Genomic DNA, 25,607 nt, shown 5'->3' on the forward strand with positions numbered 1-25,607 from the left:
ACGCAGCTGTCATTCTATTTTTCCACAACAGAGGAAAATATTAAAAAAACAAAAAAACAAATGCATTTATTATGGATTTGGTAATTAATTTCTAAATAATGATTTATCTATAATGGTTTTGTGTTCTGAAATTGCCAGTTGGAACCCCACCACTCTCATTGTCCCTTATTTATGTTTGTATCCTTTTCTAGCAAAAAAAATTTGAAAAGTTAATAGCTCTGTTTCACTTCACCTCTGCTGCCTATCAATTGCTTCTTCACTCAGTCACCACTCTCTCACTTCTGCTTCAAAGATTATTCTTGAAGGTCTGGAGTCAGCAAGAAATGGGGGCTTCTGGAAAATGGGTCAAAGCTTTGATAGGGATTAAAAAACAAGATAAAGATGACAATGTAAGCTCCAAATTTCAGTTTATAATAATAAAAATTCGATCTTTCACGTTTCTATATGCATTCCCTGCTCATTTATGGTCCCATTTTTCTGCTAAAAGAAAAAGATGAAACCTTTTTTCATTTTGTTTAGATTTGTAACTTGTTTATTTATCTAATTGTGTTAGTGTTGAAGTTCTTTAATTTATCTAAAAAGATGAAACCTTTTGCAATCTTGAAAAAAACAGGAAAAGATTAGTGGAAAGAGCAAAAAATGGAAGATCTGGAAAGGTGTGAAAAGGCCCGATGGAATGAATGCCGGCCCGGATTTCTCCTCCGAGTCCTCATCATTCAACGCCGCCGTCGCCGCCGTGGTCAGAGCGCCGCCGAAGGACTTCCGCGCCGTGCGCCAAGAATGGGCCGCCATCAGAATCCAAACCGCTTTCAGAGGATTCCTGGTCAGCATTTTCATCAGCTTAATAATTAATTTAATAATCTTCAAAAATTGATAGTGTGGAGGAATGATTTTTGAAATGAGCAAAAATGGTAATGATTTGTGGTTTAGGCAAGAAGGGCTTTGAGGGCATTGAAGGGATTAGTGAGGCTTCAAGCAATTGTCAGAGGGAGGCAGGTTAGGAAGCAGGCTGCAGTGACTCTGAGGTGTATGCAGGCTCTTGTTAGGGTTCAGGCCCGGGTCCGGGCCCGTCGTGTCCGGATGTCCGTGGAGGGCCAGGCTGTGCAGCGCCTCCTTGACGAGTGCCACCGCGAGAATGAGGTCTTGAAGGAGGCTGAGGTATGGGCTTATTTGCATTGTTTTGAAAATGTTTGGTTTAATCTTATGAGTGTTTGAATTGATTTTAGGATGGATGGTGTGATAGTAGAGGGACTCTTGAAGAGGTTAAGGCCAAGATTCAAATGAGGCAAGAGGGAGCTGTCAAGAGAGAGAGAGCCCTTGCTTACTCTCTTGCTCAAAAGGTAATACTTAATGTTACTCATTTGATTGATCATTATTTGCTTACTCTCTTGCTCAAAAGGTATTGCTTAATGTTACTCATTTGATTGATCATTATTTGCTAACTCTCTTTTATCTATTGCAGTGGAAATCAAGCCAGAGTTGTGATTCATGCATCACTGTGCCAAAATGTCAAGGCTTGGACAAGAACACCTCTGGGTGGAGCTGGCTGGAGAGGTGGATGGTGGCGAAGCCGTGGGAGACTCGGCTCATGGAGAAATCGAGCACTGAGGATCGAACCTCTGATTCGACCCCGTTAGTCAAAGAATGCAATAAGAGCAATGTCTCTAAGCTGTCTGAGCCAAGTTTGGTGAAAGTGAGGAGGAACAACATGACCAAGAGGATATCAGCAAAGCCTCCACTCTTTGCTCACTCATCGTCGAGCCCTAGCTACGAGGAGAACTCGACCTCATCATCGATCTTCACAACAACTCCCATCTCGGGAAACACTGCTTCGGACAGGACTGATGAGGGCAGCAGCATCAGCAGGCCGAACTACATGAACTTGACTGAGGCAACGAAGGCGAAGCAGAGGAGGCACGGGGCTCAGAGGCAGCAGTCCATGGATGAGTTTCAGTTTCTCAACAAGTCCATGGCTTTCACCAATGCTGATTCTAGCACCCTGCCTCGACCCCTTTGCATCCCGACACGAATGGAGAAGGGGGTTTTCTAGGGTTAGAGGAAAGAATGTGGATTGGAACTTACAACAGCTTGATTGTTTGTTATTCATTTCTGCATTGTGTAGTATAGTAGAGTAATTGTTAATGAGTTTTGCCATGAAATGAAAGACTGCTTTTTGATCATGTTAGTCAAGTTTTATTACTTCCTCCTTCCCGCCATAAGCGATGCGTTTCTTTGGAATGAAGGAAGTTTTGCGCGTGTGAAGCAAGACATGACATACCTTAACTTGGGCTGATGTTTCTAGCAAGTAAGGGATAAAATGTTTATAATCTAATTGCTTCTTTGATGACATAATTTTTAGTTAATGATCAAGAAAATACAATGTGATTAGATTGATCATCTTTGAAGAATAGTGCTGTGAAACATAAGATAGACAAACTTACTCTATGTCTTGCTTGCTCTAAGTATTTAGAGACAAGATATACTTGGAGGCCAAATCATTGTTCGCCTCCTTCATCCATACGCCTGCTCCGCTCCCCATTCATACTCTCCAGTTTCCAGTCCAGGTGCGCGTGAGGATCTGGCCGAAGGGTTCTTGAAGAACCAGATGAGCAAGCCTATATTGCTTGAGAGCGAGCCAGATAGGTTCATAGTCATACTGAAGTGGCTCATTGAGTAGACGGTGGTGGTTGATGAATTCGTGGACGAGGCCATCTTCCTGGCCTAGTGCCATTGGCTTGGAGAGGCCGAAATCCACACCAAATGCACTTTTCCTAATCAGTGGTCAGTTGAGGGATAGGAGAATGTCAATTAAACCATTTATTTTTTAGGTTACTATAATTATATTGTACACTTGCACTTGATTATTAGCACACATAAAAATGTGTATCAGAGTATTTTGTGCCATTGTCCGGGTCTAATTTTTAGTCAGATGTTGTGAGACGGCCAAAGTCAGATACTAATTTTATCGAATAGTAGTAACACCATATTATTAAAAATGGAACATATTCTGAAAATTGAATAGTATAACATTATAGTATTAAAGTTATGTAGTAAATCTTAATGTATTTAGGTATGCATGTAAATCCTAAAATTAATGGCCTACTTGAAAATCAGGGTGACTAAAATGCGCTTCTACAAAAAATTTAATAATTAAACGTATAAAATTTATCCTTAAATCTAGCCTTTTGATTAAAATATTATACAATCTAGATTTGTTTTCAAGTTATTCCCTCCGTCCTCGAATAAGAGTCTCGTTTTTCCATTTTAGTCCGTCCGCGAATAGGAGGTAATAGGGTCTCACTTTCCACTAACTCATTCCACTCACATTTCATTTAAAACTAATATATACAAGTGAGACCTATATTTCACTAACTTTTTTCCACCCACTTTTCTTAACATTTCTTAAAATCCGTGCCGCCCATGAATGGGACTCCTAATGGCGGACGAACGAAGTATATACTAATATTTGTATTTTTCAACTAAATTGAGTTGTATTTATTTTTGTGATGTCCATATTAAATTGAGTTGTTTTTGTTTTTCATAAAAAGAAAACATGTATTGCTTTATTTTTTTTATTCTATTTTACTCTCTTTTATTTCACTTTATTCACTCTTCTAATTTATTTTTTCACTTATTTAACACAATTTTTCAATTTTCATGCCAAAAAAAGGTCGCAACTTAGTGGAGACGGATTTGGGTAGTGGAGCATTTTTTTTATCACCCCTCTATATTTTATATCGGAAAAATAGCCACTTAAATAACCAAGTTTGGTCTATTCCACAAAGTTTAAAATCCACTAATTAAATGATGAAGTTTCAATTTTTCTAGTTTACCTCATGAGTTGAATTTTAGGTGGAATATTTGTTGACGTGGATTGAGATTTCAAAATTGATTGAGATTTAATCACAACGAGCTTGATCTTAAAGTTGGATTGAGATTTCAAGATGTATTTTAATATAGAGATGCAAATATTCCATCTAAAATTTGACGCATGGGATAAACTAGATAAATTGAAACTTCATGATTTAATTAGCATATGCTATTTACTTTGTGGGATAGACCAGATTTTGACCAAACTTGATTTAAATGGCTATTTAGAGCATTAGCAATGGGTTCGATCCCAAGGGCCGAGCGACTGCCACCCCCCATCAGCTCTGAGAGGCCTCCATTATGGAGCAAGGGCCTTTCTCCACTCAGCATGAGCTCCTCCCCAAGGCCGATACATCGGCTGGGCCGATCTCCTCCTTTTTTTATTCATTTTTTATCCTCTATATATACCCCATTCCACATCAACTATTCACATTTATCTCGCTCTATATTTTACTTCTCTCTTTTCACAATGTTTACAATATTTTTTTATCAATGTTCTAGTTTTTTTTCTATATTTTTTTAAAATGTAGAATGTTTTCTTTTTAATGAATGATTTTTTATTGAGTTATCTTTATTTCTTGTTATATTATCATTTTATTTAACACTAACAATTAAAAGTGAAAAATATAAATTAGTGCTGATATGAAAATGAGATGGGTTCTGAGATAGGCTTTCATTACAGAGAGATAGGCTCTAAGATAGGCCTGCTGGCGTGGCATGAGAAAATAGAGATAGGCCCTGAGATGGACTCCGGAGAGGAATCCCCATTGCTAATGCCCTTAGGCCATCCGCAACGCTGTCTCTTAACCGTCTCATCTCTTCACTATTCATGGGCCCCATTGTACTTTTCAGCTCATCTCTTAACTAAGAGACAGCACATGCATCCCTCCATCTCTTAACCATCTCTTAACTATTCATTCAATATCTTTTTTATTTTTAATTCCAACAAATTCAATTAATAAAAAACACACTTCATTATAAACAAAATAAAATTACAATTTAAATACCTAAAAAAATAAAAAAGACATAATTAAAAAAATAGAAATTACAAATTGCACACTTAAACTCAAATAAAAAAGATGGAGGCAAAGAAGCAGAAGGAGTTCTCTAGTGACGATCATCTAACGGTTGCCAAATTTTGCTCAAATGTGCTCCATTAGATCCTCCTGGAGTTGGGCGTGGGCGGTAGAATCACGTGTCCTTGCCCGAATAGACAACCGCTCTTGCAAAGACGGATGCACTCCCGTTCGAGGCGGACTACTTGCGGTTGAGCTTCCCGGGGTTTCGGGGTCGAACCAATTTCCCGCCTCAGGTCCTTCGTCGGCGACAATCATGTTTTGCAAGATTATGCACGTATACATGATGTCGACCATATTCTCCATAAACCACTGTCGAGCCGTGGCTTTGATAATGTTCCATCGAGCTTTGAGAACCCCGAACGCTCTTTCCACATCCTTGCGAGCAGACTCTTGCTTCTGCGCAAAAAGAGACTGCTTTTCGTCCGCAGGCCTGTTGAACGTCTTCACGAAGGTTGGCCACTTCGGATAGATGCCGTCGGCAAGATAGTACCCCATTTTATACTGGCGATTGTTAGCGATGAAGTTGATGGCCGGTGCTTTACCATTCAGAACTTCAGCGAAGAGGTCGGAGTTGTTGAGCACGTTGACGTCGTTGTTCGAGCCGGGGACCCCGAAATACGCATGCCAAATCCATAGCCGGTAGTCGGCGACGGCCTCGAGTATAACGGTGGGGTGGGTGCCTTTGTGGTTGCTCGTGTATGACCCCCTCAACACAGAGTTGATTTTCTTGCTTGCTGTATCCTATCAATTTCTAATTACACACTTCCTAGATCCAGTAAATCAACTAGATCACAAGGTCTAGAGACTCACAAGACTGGAAGTCTGGTCGTTGGTACGCAAGCAAACCTTCAAAACCCTCAACCACAGATACTAAACTAGCACAGGGAAGTAGGGATCGATCCCACAGAGATGGACTCGTAAAATACATGCGTAGAGAATTGGAAACTATTTTTGGGTTGGCTGCTGCCACGCATATTTTGGGTTGAGGAATTTAACTAAGTGAATTTGGAAATAAAGTATGCTATGCTAACTGCTAGATCTAGGCAAAAAATGAATTATGTATAAGAACTAAATCAAATCAACTACTAGATCTGGGACTTCTACGAACATCTCTAGACCAAGGAGATTAAAACAAGTGGGGACCAAACTCTGAAAAAGGTAAGTACGGACAGAATCGAATCTGCAGCCTAACTAACTAAAGCATCAACTGAAAATGACTTCATCTTCTTCAACGAACACAAATAAATGCAGAGATCGAGAAAAACAAACTCAGATGTAGATTGGAAACATAATTTTAACGGTAAACGAAACAACGACGGAAATCACACTACTAGACGAAGCAAACCAAGCAGAACAAAATCCCCATAATCTCATGCACAAATTTCACCTCCCCTGTTCAGATCCACACTTCGGATGCTAAATCCACTCCGGATCCAAGCATCCGAACAAAAATCCAACCGAACACAACTTCAATACCACGATTCTCGAATCTCCTAAAATATTCAGCAACAAATTCAAGAGAACATCTCAAATAAACAAACCAAAATAGCAAGCGTCATAATAATCAACACGAAATCCAACTTCATCAAGGCAAATCAAACGTAAACAGAACGGATAAACTGATTCAGCAACAAAACAACAAGCTCGACTTCCAAAAGTGAAGTTCGAGACGGAACAGAGTAGTAAACAGAAATTAAGAGAACAATTGTTTCTTCGCCCTCAAGGGACGGTGGTGCACTGATACGTAATTCACGAAAACGAAAACCACCCCAAATTTCCCATTTCCCTAGTGTGTGTGCTAAGAGCGTGACTGTGTGTGGAGTGTAACCGATCTGCCATTCTTGTTGCGCACTCCTTTATTTATAAGCTTCGAGGTGGGGCCCAGCGAGGTATTGATTGACTTGATTGCCCTCAGCTTTTGGCTTCCTTCCTCTAGCTTTTCCTCGTGATTCCGTTCCTGCTCCTCGCTAGATATCCTCCTCCAGCATCTCCTGGATCTAGCGCTACACACACACCTGGCTTAACAAAACTTGTTAGATCCAGCAGAAATGTGATGTTTTTCACTACATAACCAATGCATGAAATTAGCCTTATCAAACTGCTCACACTTAAACCATACTTGTCCTCAAGTATAAAGACAAGAAGAAAAGAAGAATAAGGCGAATTTCAAGCATGGTTATCCCCTTGACCGACTCTACAGACTCTAGACAAAACTCCTACACCTAGACACAACTGAGGCAAAGCTAGACACTAAAACAAAGAGTACATAATCACATAGGATGAAAACATATAAACACATATGCATGAACTGGTTTCAACTTTTAGGCAACCGTCCCCACAAGATTAAGATCAATCCAACAGGCTGCACTCCTCCAAATAGGCCCTTTTCTCCCCTCTACCTAGCCAATCTGTCAGCTCGTCAAGATAGCCTTTTACTTCCCCAATTGTTAGATTCACTCGATCGCTCATTCCTTACCAGGGATGTTAGGACCGATTCTCTCTTAAGTTATTGCCAAACCACTGAAACCTCGGGTTATGAGAATTCCTCCTTCTATCCTCCGTCACTATCCCTTTTTTTTTTTTTTTTTTTTTTTTTTTTTTTTTTTTTTCTTTACCTCCTTGATTTCGTCCAGCTTATACCTCCTTGATTTCCTGGACTTCGTCCCGCTTATACCTCCTTGATTTTTTTCTCTCTTTTTATTTCCTCCTCTGGACTTCGTCCAGCTTATACCTCCAGATTTTATGATTATATATTTTCTCCTTTCCCTTTTTTTTATTATTTTTTTCTTTTCTCTTTTCCTTCAGCATTCAGTGGCAGACTTTTGACATGTGTTAGCTCTAAGTGTTATCACAGGCTTATAACTCACCTCTAGAGTAGGGCTTCACAACTAGGCAAGTAAAGGCATTTACTATCGTTCTCGCTTCATTCAGATTGGTTCGGCTTACTAAAGAATCAGGCTTCTAAGTTGGAATACCTCCTATTTTCAATTACTCTCCCTAAGGGAATCTGCCGTATTATATCCACTAGTTCATGCGATACAATCCTAGACCTACAACTCCTCAAAGCATAATAACACTGCATTGATTCCTCTCCCCCTCCCACTTCACTCAAGCTTGTCCTCAAGCCATCGTCGTGAAGGGGGGAAAACAGAGAATTCAATGCAGAATTAAACAACAATTTCACTTCTCACACTTAGACCGAGCAACGGGCTAAGTGGGAGAAGAATAAACCAACAGAAAACATAGAACTTCTCACACTTAGACCAAGCATTGGGCTAAGTGGGAGAAGATAGCATAAAACACAGCAACGCATGGAAATAAAACACAGAAAAAGAAACACAAAAACTAAAATTTACTTGGTCTGGGGAAATTGCTCATTTCTGGGGCTGGCTCCCGCGAGAGCCAGACGGTGGTGGAACACTGGGGCGGTTTGTTTTCACTTTCTTCTTCGCTGGTTGCTCCAGCTCTTCCTTTCCTTCTGCAGCTTGATCGAGTCCTGGTTTCCTCATTAGCATTTTCGTCCTCGGTGGATTTGGAACTTTCTCGGGAATAGTCGGGGTGGTCAACTGCTGGAATGGCTTGATCGAGGGACTGCTGTGGATGATCTTCTGTGCCTCGCCACTTGACCCAGGAGTCGACTTCGACTGGGTCAAGGGAAGCGTCTGATGCAGCCATTTCAACATCCTCGTAGATATCTCTACAGCTTCCGCCACTCTTTCACTTTGCTTGGCACATTTCGTGGCCAAATCTGCTACGTTGCTGCTCAGACCTTTCACTTCCTCCCGACTCCCATTGAGTTCCTTTCGTACCCCACCTAGTTCCTTCATCATCTCCTTCCTCATCAGCTGCATTTCCTTCCTAACGTCTTGCACTTCTTTCCTCATCTCCTGCACCTCCTTCCTAAGCTCTTCCACCTCTTCACTTGGCATGGCCTCCTCAGCTTCCTCTAATTGATTCCCTTGACCGCGACCTAAAAAAATATGAAGACCCCAGACTCCTGGGTCAAGGTTAAAGTACGAGACATAAACCCCCTTTGAGTTTGGGTCTTCGAAAATATTTTTGGAAATTTTTGAATTTTTATTTTGTTTGGATTTTCTTTGTCTTCTAAAGCAATTAAACTATGTACAATTACCTTTGAATATTCTCGAATCCCCTGGATCAGTGTGTAAAAACATAACATTTCCCTTGACCCAGGAGTTCATCGAGAATATTCCTTTGTCTGGCTAAGTGATAACTGAGAGCGCACGTAGTGGTATTTCCTCCACTACGCATAGCTCAGAATTATCCCTATAGACTTTCAATCTATGGCCATTAACAAGAAAAGGGACCGAGTTAGGAGCACTTCCCTGGATTTCCACTGCTCCGTGTGCGCGGAGGCCAACGATGGTATATGGACCTACCCACTTTGACTTCAACTTCCCTGGCATTAGCTTGAGTCTGGACTGAAATAGAAGTACTTTCTGCCCCACCTGAAGTTCCTTGACCCGGAGGTTCTTGTCGTGCCAGAGCTTCGTTCTTTCCTTGTACCACATTGCTGAATCGAATGCCTCTAGCCGTAGTTCCTCCAGCTCCTGTAATTGCAGCTTCCTTTCTTCTTCACATGCCACAGACTTCATATTCATTTCCTTAATGGCCCAGTATGCCTTGTGCTCCACTTCCACGGGTAAGTGACACATTTTCCCAAACACCAACCTATAAGGTGACATCCCGATTGGTGTCTTGTAAGCAGTTCTATACGCCCACAAAGCATCGTCAAGGCGTTTACTCCAATCCTTCCTTGTGGTGTTAACTGATTTTTCCAAAATACTCTTTATCTCCCTATTAGAGACTTCAGCTTGCCCATTCGATTGGGGGTGATATGGTGTAGACAATCTATGATGCACGCCGTATTTCCTCATGAGCGCTTCTATAGTGCGGTTGCAGAAGTGTGTTCCTTGATCTGAGATAATCGCTCTAGGAACTCCATATCTGCTGAAAATGTTTGACTTCAGAAACTTGGCCACCTCTTTAGACTCACAAGTGGGCGTAGCCTTCGCCTCTATCCATTTGGAAACGTAGTCTACAGCGACCAATATGTAAGCATTTCCGTACGACGACGGAAATGGGCCCATAAAATCCATCCCCCAAACATCGAAAATTTCGCAGATCACTATGGGCACTTGGGGCATCTCATCTCGTCTCGAGATTCCCCCTGTCTGTTGACACCTTTCGCAGCATTGACAGTATTCAAAGGCATCCTTGTTCAATGTAGGCCAGTAGAATCCACTGTCTAGAACTTTCCTTGCGGTTCTCCTTGGTCCGAAATGCCCTCCACACGCCAAGGAGTGACAATGATGGAGTACATCTCTTTGTTCCCATTCAGGAATGCAACGTCGAATTATCTGATCTGCACACATCTTCCAAAGATAAGGATCATCCCAGAAGTAATATTTGGCTTCGCTTTTAAGCTTCATCTTCTGGGCCCGGGAGGCTTCCTCTGAACTTGGCACCTCTCCCGTGACCAAGTAATTTGCCAGGTCTGCGTACCATGGTTCTGCGTTACGTACGCGCTTTCCTCGATCAGATTCTCCTGGACCGGTTAAAACTAAGACAGATTCCCAGCTTATCGGTCTAGGTGGTTCGTCCATATAGTACAAATGCTCTTCGGGAAAAACATCGGGAATAGCCTCGTCCGTATCTCCTTGATGAATTCTACTCAAGTGGTCAGCCACTCGATTCTCTGTTCCTCTTTTGTCTCTTACTTCCCAATCAAACTCCTGTAGAAGTAGGACCCATCGAATTAGCCTTGGCTTTGATTCTTTCTTAGCTAGCAAGTACTTTATTGCTGCATGATCAGTGAAAACAATAACCTTTGACCCAAGAAGATAAGGGCGGAATTTTTCGAACGAGTAGACGACAGCCAACATTTCCTTCTCCGTAGTATCGTAATTCTTCTGAGCTTGATTTAGTGTCTTGGACGCATAGAAAATTACGTAGTTTTTCCCATCTATCTTCTGCCCTAGGACGGCTCCCACAGCGAAATCGCTCGCGTCGCACATTATCTCAAAAGGGTGATTCCAGTCCGGTGCCCTGATAATTGGTGCGGACACTAGTCTCTCCTTGAGCAATTGAAATGCCCTCTTGCATCCCTCATCAAACTCGAACTCCACATCGTTGTGCAGCAAATGAGTGAGTGGTTGCGCAATTTTTGCAAAGTCCTTGATAAACCTTCGATAAAACCCTGCGTGACCGAGGAATCCTCTAACTTCCTTTTGATTTGTAGGGTAAGGTAGCTTTGCAATCACTTCCACCTTTGCCTTGTCCACTTGTATTCCTCTTTCAGAGACCACATGACCTAAAACAATCCCCTCAGTTACCATGAAGTGACATTTTTCAAAATTCAGAACTAGATGTTTCTCTTGACATCTTTGCAGCACTAGGTCAAGGCTGGCTAAACAAGTGTCAAATGAGCCTCCATATACAGTGAAATCATCCATGAATATCTCGATGCACACCTCTAGTAGATCCGAAAAAATACTCATCATACAACGTTGGAATGTCCCTGGTGCATTACATAGACCAAATGGCATCCTTCGGTAGGCATAAGTTCCAAAAGGGCATGTAAATGTGGTCTTTTCCTGGTCCTCTGGGTTCACGAAAATCTGGAAATAACCAGGAAACAGAAATACTGTTTGCCAGCCAGCCTCTCTAGCATCTGGTCAATGAATGGTAAAGGAAAATGATCCTTTTTGGTGGCTTCATTTAGTTTCCTATAGTCGATGCACATCCTCCATCCAGTGACCAGTCGAGTAGGCACCAACTCGTTCTTGTCATTCTTCACCACTTGTATTCCAGATTTCTTCGGTACCATGTGATCGCACCATGAGGCTCACAATGAACTGCCGTATAGGGGTGGCAAATGCGTCGTGTCGGTCGTTATCGTGTCGGCCCGATAACGTACGGTGCGATAACAACAAACGAACACGATCCGTTAAGAAAACCTCAAACACGAACACGAACACGACCCGCTACCCTCGAGACACGAACACGACACGAACCCATTAACGGCACGAACCGTTTTGGTCAACACGACACGAACCCATTAATGACGAAAATAAGTATTGAAAAATGAAAATAATAAGAATAATAATATTAAAATATTATGTGTTAATAAGAATAATAATATTAAAATATTATGTGTTAACGGAAAACCAAAACACGCACGAACACGCTTTTTACGGTAGCGAACCTACGAACAGACAAATTTTGTGTCTAATGGAGTCGATAAGGACACGAACACGAAAAGCTGCCCCAAAACCCTTTAAATTTTCTGGGTTAGTGTCGTGTTATCGTGTCGTGTAAAATTAGCCCAAACCCCCTCCACCCTCGGTCAAACGGCACGAAATTTCAATCGCGAATCAAGACAATTTGGAAAAGGCAGTTAACCCGTGGGAAAAAAAGAGGCGGGATGATGCATTATGGGCCTCTGAAAGCGCTTTCAAGACTCCTATCGAAATGCCCCTTAAAAATGGTGTTTGGCAAAATGTGTCACTTCCCCGGGGGTATAAGCAAAAGGGGTACTGGCGTCAAGGAGATGGTATGAAGCCCGGCTTGTGAAGGGAAAGGAAGCCCCAGTTAAAAAGGGGTTTGGAGGAACTAAGACTAGAGTCTTATGAGTGCTATGTGGTATAAGGAAAGGACAAATTTTGTCATACAAGAATCCAGGGTCAAGGAACTCCATGGGGCGAAGGTGCTTTTTTTCCAATCAAAGGGCGATCCCGGGGAAGTTGAAGTGTAAGTGGATCGGTCCCATCCATTTGGGCCCCCCGGAAATGGAGCGGTAAGCCCGGGGGAAGTGCCTCAATTTTTGGTTTTTTTTCTTGTTAATTCTAGAGTGAAATTAAGGGAAAATTGAGTTGGGGTTAGTGGAGGAAGTCCCCTCACACCCCCCTATTACCCCCTGGCGACAGGAGGTATTCTCGATGAATTCTGGTCAGTAAATTGGTTGACATTTTAAATAAAACCTTGAACGGGGATCTCGGGAATATAAAGGAATGTGTAAATAATTTTCGTTTTAAACATAGGAAAATCCAAAAAAAATGTTTAATTTAAATCTTCCAAAAATATTTTTGAACCCCGGGGCTGTGGAAAACCGTTGTTTATTTTTATCCTTGCCCTAGAGGAGGCGTCTTAATTTCTTTTTAAGTATAAAGTTTATGGAAATCGCTGGGGAAGGGGGTCTAGAAGGAAGTTAAGGAGGGGGGAGATAATTTGAATTTGAATCGGCCGATTTTTAGGGGGTGTAGGGTTGCACCATGCATGAACCCGCTTTTCCCCAAAAAAGGCTGCCCTGGGTTCTTTTAAAATCCCAATCACAATGCATTTTCTCCCCCTTTCTCTACTTTGTTTCTTTCCCCAGAAATAAAAACCACCGATTTACCAATTTTCCCTTTTGGTTTTCAGTTCGTGATGGACCCAACTGGGGCCACAAAGTTCCGTCGGGCTACGCGGTTTTTGGGGGGGGTGAAAAAAATGGGAGCGTCGAGAAGCGAAAAAGTTCCTTCACCCCCGGGCTGATGACACCCCGGGGGCCCAAACACGCCCCGGATTGGGGCCCCCGCCCCCGTTCCCCCCAACGGGGCCCTGGAATAAAACGGTCCGGTCGGTTTCAAAAAGGGAAACGCTTCAGGCGGACAAGGAAGGCGACGAAGGGGCCCGCGGGGATGGTGGGCTAAGTGATGGTGATAAGAAGGTGGATCGGAATTAGTGAAAACCAACTCGAGGGTGAAAAAAGGGGGCCTTTTTCGGGGAAGTTTTTTGGGGAAACCTCGTTAAAGAGAAGTTCGGGGGAAACCCCCTTTATGGAAGAGATTGTTGAGGGGAAACCCCCTTTTAGTAGAGTTTCTTTGAGGAAACCCCTGTTTTAGAGTTGATGGGGGGGGAAACCCCCATAGGGGGGATAAAACCCCCAAAGGATTTTGGGGGAGCGACCACCGATAGAGGGGGGGCAACCGAGTAATGGGGGGGAACCCCCTGTTTATATCGGGGGGAACCCCCGATGGGGGATGTGTTGGAACATATATCTAAAAAGCATTTTTGAGTTTTTTAATTTGATAAATTGCTTGTATATTTAAACACTCTTCATTTAATGAGAATAATAAATGTTTTCTTCCCTTTGTATTTTACTTTTGGTATTGACCGTTTTAATTTTATATTAAATTATATAATTAAAAAGCGGAAAAAAAATCGTCTAATCTTCTACATTGAAGGTTGGGTCGTGGGGCTCATCCTAGGTGGGGCCCCCTCCTTGTAGAAGTAAAACTTTTTCCCCAGATAGGCTTTGGCTCTGTGAAAGGTTGCGGTGTCCATCAAAATCGTCTTTACCGAGAAGCTAGTGACAATTTTGGTATGATCGAATGGATCTAAAGTATAGACACGTCTTTTTTGCATCTCTTGTAAAGATGTCTTGGAGTTTTAAAATTTCCCAATCTTTGTAATAATATAGGACACCGTTATTTAATCATACGGCTTTGACTTATCAATAGGTGCGGGTTTTTTGATATTCCCAATATCTTAGGTAGTAGTAATTAATAACTAGTATGGTGTCGTTTATTATTACATTGAATCTTCTGCGCGGTTTATATATCCCCAAGGGGTTAAGAATTCTATTATTCGGAAACCCCGGCCCGGGTTTTGGGTTTAATCCAAGAATAAATAGAAAAAGGAAAAATATATTTTTAATATACATCTATTTTGACAAACTCTTGGAAATAAAGATATTAATTAATTTAAATCATAGGACTACAAATTAATTAATGGATATAGAAAGTCTTAGAACGGGGAAAAAATATATTAAAAGGGTTCCGGTTGCTTGTAATCGCGGATTGGATGGGGGGGTCAAAATTTTTCTATAGTGGCAGAAATATTTTGGTTATATTAAATTATGGGGTTTTAATTTAATTAGTAAAGGGTCAAAGGGGGGGGCCCAAACAAGCCCCCTGATCTAACCCGGGCCCCTCATAAACTCATAAATAAGAATGTAAGGAGGAGACACTATTTATCACAAACCCTTTTAAACCCCCACACTTGGCTTTCTTGTCTTCTTCTTCAAGATTCTTATAATTTCTAAGAGATTCCTCCCACAAGGAATTTAGATCTATAATTGGGTCATAGGTTAAAGATTTTTGGTCTTGCATTCACAATCAAGCTTCAAGATCTACCGTGGAATGAAGCCACTTCGATTCTTTGGAGAATCATTGTTGAAAATTCAACCACATAATTTAAAATTAAATTATTGTTTAAATTTAAAAATATGTCCCTCATATTCAAGCATAAATTTTGAATCGACCCACATAATCACCTAAATAGTTCTTATGTGGATTTATTTTTTTGCTTTTTCCCCTGGAATCCCCAACGATGTTTAAACCCAAAAAGCTTTGAAGAGAAAAACCCTTTGATACATGGGGGTTGGAGCCCGCGGGGAAAGGGGAAAACCCATTGGGGACCGGTGGATGACCAAGAAGAAGCGACCCCGGGACGAAAGAGGAAAAAGGGAAAAGGCGGGAGGAGCCCCAAAAAAGAGATGACTTGGTCTATTAGAAAGGGGAGTTCCCGCCCGGGGACAATTTTGGAGGCAGAGGATCGCCGCCCGGCCGGAAAAAGGGGGCGGGAAAAGGAAGGCCCGGGCGACGCAGCCAAGCGGTCGGGAAAGCCCCCCGTCAAGGAGGGAGGCCCCCCTTTCCCCCCTGACCAAGTTCCCCCACCGGGGAACAAGCCAACCCTTTTCGGAGGATACCGAACGGCCCGACGGGAGTTTGAGGGCCCCCGGGGGTGGCCAAAGGGGGAACGGAGCTGGGCCCGACGATCGAAAACGACCACGGCGAAAAGAAAATTTGCGGGAAGATGGCTAAGTTTGGCAAAAAGATAGCCCAGAGAACTTAAGATTTTTAAGGGATGAAATTTTCCCGTGTATCTACGCTATCGTTTTGAGTGGTTATTGAAGCACCCTGCAAGGGCCCATGACTTAGCTGGGGAGTTTTCTCAACGTTCCGACAAAAGAACACTTGACTCGACGCGGACTCCATCACATTCGGCTTTTCAACAAGAACATGAAATGAGCATTGGGGGCATTAGGGGGGGGTTGTTTACTAAGGCTAAAAAACAAAGGTATCGGAATGAAGGTTCCCTCAAGAACACGCCGGGATTTAAAGTGCGGGAAAAGATGGGAGCGGTCACCCACTCCAAGGGGGCGTTCAAACCACCACCCAAGGCCTCAAAATTGAAGACCGCATCCTCCGATTCCAAGTTTATCCCCCACAATCTAATGGGCCAATCCCCGACCTACCGTCCCCACATGGTTCATGGCAAGAGGCGTGAAGGTGCATCTAGGGTACTGGCTGGCTCAAGCATGTCATCAAATGACAAGCAACCCTGCTCGACATATGTATACCTGCCACCTCCTCGGCGCCTACCTCCAGCGGAATATTGACATGAAGATAGCCAAAACCGCTCCTTTGGTCGTGATGTGCGAGCCCCCGGAGACTTTCAGTGTTGAATACTTTTTCAACAAAGGGTTTCTCCAAGCTCACGGCAAAGAGACTTTCTTCTACGAGGTAGGAGACAAGGTGAAAACGGAGACGGAGGCTGTGCCTAGTGAAGAGGTCGAGGAGTTGAGAAAGGATGTGCAGGAGGTGAGGAAGGAAATACAAGTGTTGAGAAAGGAGATAGTGAGAGAGCTCGGAGGGATAAGGAAAGAATTGAGCGGGAACCGTGAAGAGGTGAAGACACTGCGGGGGAACATTGCAGACTTGGCAGTGAAGTCCTCCAACCAGAATGAGCGGATGACGGAGGCTGTGGAGCTGATAATGAAAATGTTGAAATGGTTGGAAAAGACACTCCCCTTGACCCAGTCGAAGGTGCTTCCTGGGTCCAGGCAGCGAGGTCAAGTAGCCCGGCCAAGACAGTTCTTCCCTCCAGCAACCCCCACACAAGCTCAAGCAAGTGGTCACCCCATCCGCGTCTAAGCCAGTGTTAATCCCATCCAAATCAAAGTCCCTGATGTTAAAGAAACCAGTTTCTGATCAGCCAGAGAAAGAGGAAGAGCCGGAGCTGCCGGCGAAAAAGAAAGTGAAGATGACCCAACCCGGAATCCCACCCCAGTCTGGCTCTCGAGGGAGCCAGACCCAGAAGTGAATCACCCCATGACCAAGTAACTTTTATTTTCTGCATTCCGTTAATTTTTTTTTTTTAATGTCTTTGTTATTGTCTGTGTCTTTGTTAATAATTGCTATATGTGTTTGCCTTCTCCCACTTAGCCCAATGCTTGGTCTAAGTGTGAGAAGTTTGTGTTTTCTGTTTTGCGTTTTTCCCACTTAGCCCGATGCTCTGTCTAAGTGTGAGAAGTTTTATTAGGATAAATTGTTTGTTGTGTGACTACCCTGTTTCCCCCTTCACGACGATGGCTTGGGGACAAGCTTGAGTGAAGTGGGAAGGGGGAGGGGAGTCAATGTGTGTATTTGTTCAGCATGTTAAGAGTCGTTAAGTCTAGGTTTTTTGTTTGTGTCGCATGAGCTGGTGAATATAATACGGCATGATCTCCTTAGTGAGAGTAATTGAAGATGGGATGTATTTCAACTTAGAAGTCTTTTCCTTAATAAGCCGAGGTCAATCTGGATGAAGTAAGAACGACAGAAGATGCCTTAGCTGACTTAGTTGTGAAGCCCCACTATAAGAGCGAGTTATAAGCATAAACAATTTTGAGCTAACACATGTAAATGGGGCCGCCACTGAATGCTTAGGGAGAAGAGTCATGCAAGAGAAAAATAGGGGAATTGGGTTATGAAGGTATAAGCTGGACGAAGTCCAGGTAAAGGAGTTATAAGCTGGACGAAGTCCAGAAAAGAAAAAAATAATAAAAAAAAAAAAAAGAAAAATGGAGGAATAAGCTGGACAAAGTCCAGAGAGGAAAAAAAGAAAAAAAAATGAATGAAAAAAAGAGGAGGTATAAGCTGGACGAAGTCCAGGGGAAAAATGTCTAAGGGCAGGAAGCAATAGTAACCTGACCCAGTAAAAAAAAGGGGGGGGAACGAAGTGTAGAAAGGAGAAAACTCTCATAACCCGACGCTTCAGTGGTATGGCAATAACTTATGAGAGAATCGGTCCTAACATCCCTGGTGAGGAATGAGTGATCGAGTGAATCCAACAATTGGGGAAGTAAAGGGCTATCTTGACGAACTGACAGATTGATTAGGTAGAAGAAGGAAAGGGGCCAATTTAGAGAAGTGCAGCCTGTTGGATTGACCTTAATCTTGTGGGGACGGTTGCCTAAAAGTTGAAGCTAGTTCATGCATATGTGTTTATGTGTTTTTATTTATTTAAGTGTTTGTTATTTGTGCGTCAGTTTATGTCTAGGTCCAGGAGTATGTGTTAAGTTAGAGTCTAGAGAGTCGGTCAGGGGATAACCATGCGTTGAAATTCGTCTTATTCTTTTTTTTTTCTTGTCTTTATACTTGAGGACAAGTATGGTTTAAGTGTGAGCAGTTTGATAAGGCTAATTTCATGCATTAGTTATGTGGTGAAAAATCACCTTTTTACTGGGTCTAACACAAGTTTTAAGCCAGGTGTGTGAAGGAATCGCTAGGTCCAGGAAGAGCTGGAGGCAGTGGACCGGCGAAGGAAAGCGAAGGGAAGTGAGCAAAATTGAAGAGAAAAAAAGGGCTAGACGAAGGAAGTCCAAAGCTGAGGGTAACGAAGACTATTAACACCCTGTTGGACCCACTTTCACGCCTATATAAAGAGGAGCATGCAGCACACGAAAGATACATGATTTTTTCTCTCAGCTCACACACTCACACACACACTTGGTAAAAGGGGGATTCTGGGGTAGTTAGGGGTTTCATCTTCGGAGAAAGTTAGTGGTAACACCGTCCTCACGAAGGGCGAAGATACGATCAGTTTACATTCAGTTTTTGCACTGTTATTCAATCGAACTTCAACGTTTTCGAAGTCGATTGGTTGTTTGCTACTTATCGTTTATCTTGTTAGAGTTTGTATACTAGAAATCACGTTTCGAGTGATTGAATACTGTAAAACTCTTATTTTATTTTCCAATAAATAAAACAGATTATTTTTGTCATAATGTTGTTATGTTTTACATTTAATGGATGTTAATGCATGTTTAAATGTATAAGTTAACTTAACGAAGTCTAAGTCTTTGTTTTAGTAGACCGGTTGTGGGCGTCGTCCACTTTAAGGTAATACGGTCAGTTCTAAACAAAGAAAAATATGAATTTCACAACCTAGATGGAATTGGACTATCCATCGAGAAAGGTTGCAATGTCGGTCCGCATATTTCTAAGCCTTACCTGAAATAAGATGACATTGGTGTGGTATAGCACTGAACGGATCTAACAGCAAGACTTGCCTTAGGCTATCTACTGAACTGAAAGGTGAGGTCTTGATAAATATTTATTTCTTAATCAATGTAGGTTAGCATTGAGCATACGGTATTGATTATGCATTACTTTGACTTATCAAATGGTGCGGGTTTTTCGTAACCCAATTATCCGATATATTGGGTAGTGGTGATCGATACCTAGCGGTGCTAGGATTGCTATTATATTGAATCGTGCACGAGCTGAGTCTCATTTGATAATGTCCTCAAGAGGAGCGCGAAACGAGGTTTTATTATTCGGAACCTAGCTAGTTGGAGTGTGATTACTCTATGAATAATAAATAAGCGTTTCATGCTAAGTCCACTCTTGGAATTAATAAGAAGTTAATTAATTAAGTCAATAGCAGACATTAATTAATTAATGGACATTTTAATCTTAAGCACGGGAAATGAAAGTTAAACGGAAACCCGGATTACTTATAATTTCGGATTTGGATGGGGAGGGTTCAATATTACTTCTGTAGTGGCTGCTCGTAATATTCCAATTATAACTTATATTAAATTGTGGGTTCAATTTAATTAGTGAAAAGTAAATTGGATGAGCCCATATCCAAAGCCTTCCATAGATCCCTGTCTGGGCCCAAAAGGAACTTAATATAAATAGGAGAACAAAGGAGACAGAAATAACACAATTCAGATTAGTGTAATTTTCGAAATTCCTCTCCTAAGCTGAGGAGATTTTCGAAATCTTCTCCTATTCCAAAAAGGATTTCTTCTGTCTTCTTTATTTAAGTCCTAGTATTCTAGTAAGATCAGCCCACACTGATATTGGGATACAGTTCGGGAACCAGAGAGAAGATTTGTGGTTTAGTACTCAAAGCATCACGTGGAGAAGAAGCTAGCCATCTTCAATTCTTTGGAGAATTAATTAGGTATTTTTCTGCTCCGTAGAAAAGCATGTTTTAGGTTTCAATATTCTTAAAGCATGATTAATTCAAGTTATGAGCATGATACATGTGATAATTACGCGAATAGGTTTTGTCTAAATAATCTGCTAAATAGATCTGAAAATTATGTGATTTATATTTTGCATGCGCTTCCGCTGCCAGCACCTTCATATCTATGCATTTAGTTTACGTCATGATGGTGTTTCTTTTGATTTGATTTACGTTGATTCTATGTTTTTGAGGTTTATTTCAAAAGTTGAATGTTATTCTCTGTTTGGATGTTTCTGTGCTTGATCTGGGAAATAGGTTGTGAATCTGTGCTGTTGCTGTTGATCTGTGGTTGATCGGTGGATCTGTAGTTATGGGTATAATTTTGGACGGAGTTTGTTTCAGATGCTTGGATCCGGAGTGGATTTAGCATCCGAAGTGTGGATCTGAACAGGGAAAACCGAGTTTGCATGAATTTTGAACTTTCTGCTTTCTTTTTACTTTACTTCGTCTAGTAGCCGTAGATCTGCTTTAGTTTTAATTGTTCTTCGATTTTGTCGCTTTAAATTCTGTTGTTTCGTTTCAATTACGTTCTCGCTCTGTTTTACTGGAAGTTTCACGCCATTTGTTGGAGAAGATGATGTCGTTGTTAGTTAGTACTTTAGTTAGTTGTTTTCCAGCTCTTCATCCGTATTTTACCTTTCAGTAAATGGTCCCCACCGTCAGTTGTTTTCCCAGGTCTAGGTTAATTCAGGAAGTAGTTCTTAGATCCAGTTGTTAGAATAACATATTTCAATTACCAAGTCTAGTTAATTTCCTCAACCCAAATTGCGTGGCAGCAGCCAACCCAAAATTAGTCCCGAGTCTTTGAACATGTTTACTTGCGCATTCATCTCTGTGGGATCGATCCCTACTTCCCTGTGCTAATTTTAGTATATGTGGTTGAGGGTTTTGAAGAGGTATTCTGTGTGTCCGACGACCGAGATCTTCCAACATTCCGTGAGTTCCTAGACCCTGTGATCTAGTGGATTCGTTGGGCCTAGGAAGCTTGATATTCCTTACAAGACACACCAAAACAGTGCACTTCAGGCATATACAATGATAATGGACCTACGGGTCAAAGAAAATATGCAAAGAGGGACCTTCGTGGAAAGGTCAAATCAAAGAGGGGCCTTCATAGAAAGGTCAATATGCAAAGAGGGGCCTTCATGGAAAGGTCAATATGCAAAGAGGGGCCTTCGTGGAAAGGTCAATATGCAAAGAGGGGCCTTCGTGAAAAGGTCAAATCAAAGAGGGGCCTTCGTGGAAAGGTCAGATAATAAAAAGGGACCTGCAGGTCGTATGCAATGAAATCCCGGGCAGATACAAGGCTTGATCTGTCACAAAATAATGAAAAGAACGGAGAGACATATGCATATGAATATTAAATTGTTTATGATATTTATTACTTCCGGTGATATATGTTGGTGAATGAATGTGTTTGACATTTGTATGTGGAATTAAAGATAAGGTTTATATACACTGAGTTGTGGCTCATATAAACCACTAATATTTTTCAGGAATAACATATCAGTGAAGTTTTTGATTGACATGGGTCGTAAGAACTGCACATGATATCGGGTTCGGCGGCTAACGCATTTTTGGCAACCTTCTCCTCCTCATCATTTTTGCATATAGATAAATGTATAGTACTGTAGAGTGGTGAGAGGATCTCACTACGATTTAGAATGTTTTGAAATAATACTTTGAAATATATACTTGTTAAATGTTGGTTTTTGAAATTACATAATACTGTATGCGTGTTTTATTTACTTGACATGTGCATTATTTGTTTAAATCTTAAATTTATTTACTATAAGTAGTTATGTCAGATCGGGTTGGGTGTGACACCCTATTAACAAATTATTGCTTTATTAATTATTCTAATAAATATCAATCATATTATTAATTATTGGCAATTCATCTTCTTCACAATTCTATGTCCCGATTCCTTGTTCTCTCCTTTTCTCTTTTTCTAATAAATATTAGTTATTCTATATCTGCATTCCCGATTCCTTTTTCTCTCCTTTTCTCTTTATCTAATAAATATTAGTTATTCTATATCTGCATTTGTAACGCAGCACAACACTATCACTCCTTTCTTATATTAGTAATAGAAAAATAAAAATATGGGGTACAAATGTACCTATTTATTCATATAGATTCACCAGTTGATAAAAATACAGAATCTGTATAATTTTAACAGGTAGAATTAAGTCATTTTGAGTGTACTTTGCATGAATTACAAGTGCTTTAATCTTCATTTCGATACTTTGGTATCATAAAGTGTTTATGAAGTTTTGATAGTGAAAATACAAAGATCGGAATCAAACCAGGAGTCAGCACGGTGAACTTAGCAGCAGGACACCAAAAGATTTAAAATGTTTATTTTGTTGTTTTGATAGCTAAAAGACTTGAAAAAATTTATAAAAATGGTGAGGTGCAAGATTGGAGACACTCGACACTCACCGGTCCATTAGTCCACTAAGTTCATCTCTACGATCGCCCAGTGGTTCACCGGTATGTTTTGACTCAACTTAGTACTATTTCAAGATAAGTCTTCTAATAATTAAAGACAAACTCATAGCCTTCTAGCTTCCAAACTCTTGATGCGTGTTAAAATTCTGCAAATTTTCCACGAAACGAAGTGTTAATGTTATCCACAAAAAGCTCACTTCGATCACTATTAATTTAGATGCTAGAAACCTTGAGGCATACCAAGTCAATATACACACAATAGAGTGATATCAAACTATCGCGTTACGCACATTTACACGAGACCATAATTCGCTGAACCACTCCATGTGGAGTCATGGTCAAGCTCCAGCCACAGCCACAGCCACTCTGACCTACCAAGCCTATGACACAGACGGATTAGGGTCTTCTGCGTAAACTTGCACACCAAGAGGTTCACTGCTCATGGACTTAATTGGGGTGATCACTGGTGGTTGCTGCCACTGTTTCGCATCTGATGGGATCCACGTCTCTACATCTTTGCTGGTGCTAGATTGAGGCAGACCGCGGAAGTAAGCAGTGATTTCCCACCTGCAATCTGATAAACCAAACAAACTAAACAACTCACTCCCATTCCACAAAGATCATTTATCATATTAGATCAATCTAGAAATTTGCATCACCAACTTCCCAAATGAAACAGAATGCTAAATCCTCATGAGCATATATATATATATATATATATATATATAGGGGCATGTTAGGGTGCCACCACCCCTTAAAATAACACCATACCACCATTTCTAGCCAATCATTTGTACACGTGGACGAATAATAAGCTGCCACGTGGCAAAAAAAAAAAAAACCAAAAAAGACGGGCAGCAATTTTGTGGTCTTTAAACAGCAATTTTTCTTGAACAGCAATATCCAACACATTAGACAGCAATCTATAGATTGCTGTCTAACGTGTTGGATATTGCTGTGTAGCGTTTATAATATTGTTGTATAAGCGTTGTCACGTTGTCATTTTAAGGGTGGTTGTCATTTTAACACAAACCTATATATATATATATATATATATATATTTCAAGATACATGATGATGTTGTTACCCATTGCCCTCTATTCAAGTAAAAGAATTGGATCAGTCATTGATCTTTAAACCTTTTAAAATACTACCTCTGCCCACAAACAATATACCAATAGACCAGTTTATCATTTTGGGCCGTCCACCAAATTTAGATTAATTCTAAAAATAGAAAGTTTTAAATCAAAACTAACCTTACACATCATTCTAAATGTGGACCCCACAATCCACTAATATTACTTCCACCACATTTTACCTCCCTCTCTCTCACTTTACCAATTGAGCATTAAAACCCGTGCCATTTACAACTTTGACTATTTTATGTGGACGGAGGTAGTATCCTATTTGAAATTCTTCACCTTAAATTTTAACAAAAACACCTAAGTTAAAGTTTGAGAAGCACACTCTTCTTGTGACCAGAATAGTTGTCTTCTCGAGACATAGCCATAAAAGCAGGGATAAAAGACCGCACAATGCCTCACCCTCAAGTTTGTAACGTCAGGCATGATAAAAAATGAGACGATATCAGAATAAGTTTTTAACCTTAAGGCAGCATCAAAGAATTAGTAATGAGGCAATATCAGCATGCTGCTTAATTCCAGCCACACTAGATCAAGTTTGTAACCTCAAGGCATCATCAAAATATACTAATAAGATTATATCAGAATAAGTTTCTAACCTAAGGCAGCATCAAACAACTACTAATGAGGCAACATCAGCATGCTACTTACAATTCCAGAATATCTAATGCACTCGGTAACAGAATTAAGAAAAAGCTACACAAAGAGTCATACTTACTCGGTGGCAGAACCTTGGTTAGAGGTTCCGAAAGAGGTAGTTTAATCAAGAATGACCTAAGAGAGAACTCCAGATCAGCTTGCTGCACCTTTGAACTATATGACTGATTAACATTAAGCTTGAATACAAATCTCTCAATCGGCAAAGCATCATCATCCAGGAAAACCACAGCTACTCGATCAATTATATCCTAGTTCATACGCAGGAATAAATTATTTATACATGTTCTCAAATCAAAAGAAAATCGATTAAACGTAGCAACTTAAGATGCAAATTGATAATTGAAACTGAAAAACAACCACACACCTTCGTGAGGAAAGGAAGGAGGCCATTAACAGCGACGTGAATATAATCATATAGCTGAGGATGCTTGGCTTTGTGGACTACTAAATTCATGTACCGCCGCCGCTCAAAAGCCCCTAAATTTGTTTTATTTTTTGAGATCACATTAAACAAAATTGGGTCTTTGCTCCAGATTTATTATTTTTTACCAGTTGGATAGACTCCTTTGAGGAAAACGATTGAAGTAATGGCAACCTCGAGGAATTCAACTAGAATTCGAGCTATTTCGCCTGCAATTTGTCGATTTTTTTATACATATACATCCTCGAAGAAATAGTGGGTTGCTTAAAATAGAAAGAAGAAATCATTTAAAGCAGACCTTGTGGGGTTTGGTTATCTCTGGCCTCCATTTGGAATGCTCATCCCCTTTCCCCTTTGCTGCTGAAAATTGGAAAATGAGAGTTTTGTTTCTAGGATTCACAAAAATACCATTATTTTTAAGAAATTAGCAAAGATGAAGGGGGCTAAGTTAATTCTAAAAGAATCAAGACGGAACACCGCGGGCAGAGATGACGACGGTACCGGATCGCTGTGATTGAAGAATGTGACAACTTCTCTCTTGCATTTGGGCTACAAAATCTTTATTTATATATTGGGCTGGATTAAATAGAGACAAATAGGAGGATGGACTAA

The 25,607-nt window shown here is 40.9% G+C and overlaps 3 protein-coding genes across 4 annotated transcripts; 1 reads left to right on the top strand and 2 right to left on the bottom strand.

The window, feature by feature from the left end:
- The first annotated feature begins 222 nt into the window (after positions 1-222).
- On the top strand, positions 223-2,180 carry LOC125199150 (protein IQ-DOMAIN 6-like). Of its 2 annotated transcripts, none has more exons than XM_048097280.1 (5): positions 223-389; positions 614-823; positions 931-1,158; positions 1,227-1,340; positions 1,463-2,180. In XM_048097280.1, the coding sequence occupies exons 1-5, from the start codon at positions 324-326 to the stop codon at positions 2,048-2,050; spliced, it is 1,206 nt and encodes a 401-aa protein (XP_047953237.1). In that variant the 5' UTR covers positions 223-323; the 3' UTR covers positions 2,051-2,180. The 2 variants fall into 2 exon arrangements, with proteins under 2 accessions (XP_047953237.1, XP_047953238.1); XM_048097281.1 differs by having other exon boundaries at positions 1,478-2,180.
- Positions 2,181-7,673: 5,493 nt separating this feature from the next.
- Positions 7,674-9,136, bottom strand: LOC125199149. Its single transcript, XM_048097279.1, has one exon. The coding sequence runs from the start codon at positions 8,876-8,878 to the stop codon at positions 8,324-8,326; it is 555 nt and encodes a 184-aa protein (XP_047953236.1). The 5' UTR covers positions 8,879-9,136; the 3' UTR covers positions 7,674-8,323.
- A 13,814-nt stretch (positions 9,137-22,950) lies between these two features.
- LOC125199148 (DNA polymerase zeta processivity subunit) lies at positions 22,951-25,482 on the bottom strand. The gene is made up of 5 exons (XM_048097278.1): positions 25,294-25,482; positions 25,124-25,204; positions 24,939-25,051; positions 24,633-24,822; positions 22,951-23,346 (listed from the first exon to the last, which is right to left on the bottom strand). Exons 1-5 carry the CDS (start codon positions 25,322-25,324, stop codon positions 23,153-23,155), a joined length of 609 nt encoding a protein of 202 aa, XP_047953235.1. The 5' UTR covers positions 25,325-25,482; the 3' UTR covers positions 22,951-23,152.
- Between the last annotated feature and the right edge of the window lie 125 nt (positions 25,483-25,607).

This window comes from Salvia hispanica, unplaced genomic scaffold, assembly GCF_023119035.1.
Source record: "Salvia hispanica cultivar TCC Black 2014 unplaced genomic scaffold, UniMelb_Shisp_WGS_1.0 HiC_scaffold_40, whole genome shotgun sequence".
Taxonomy (NCBI): Eukaryota; Viridiplantae; Streptophyta; class Magnoliopsida; order Lamiales; family Lamiaceae; genus Salvia; species Salvia hispanica.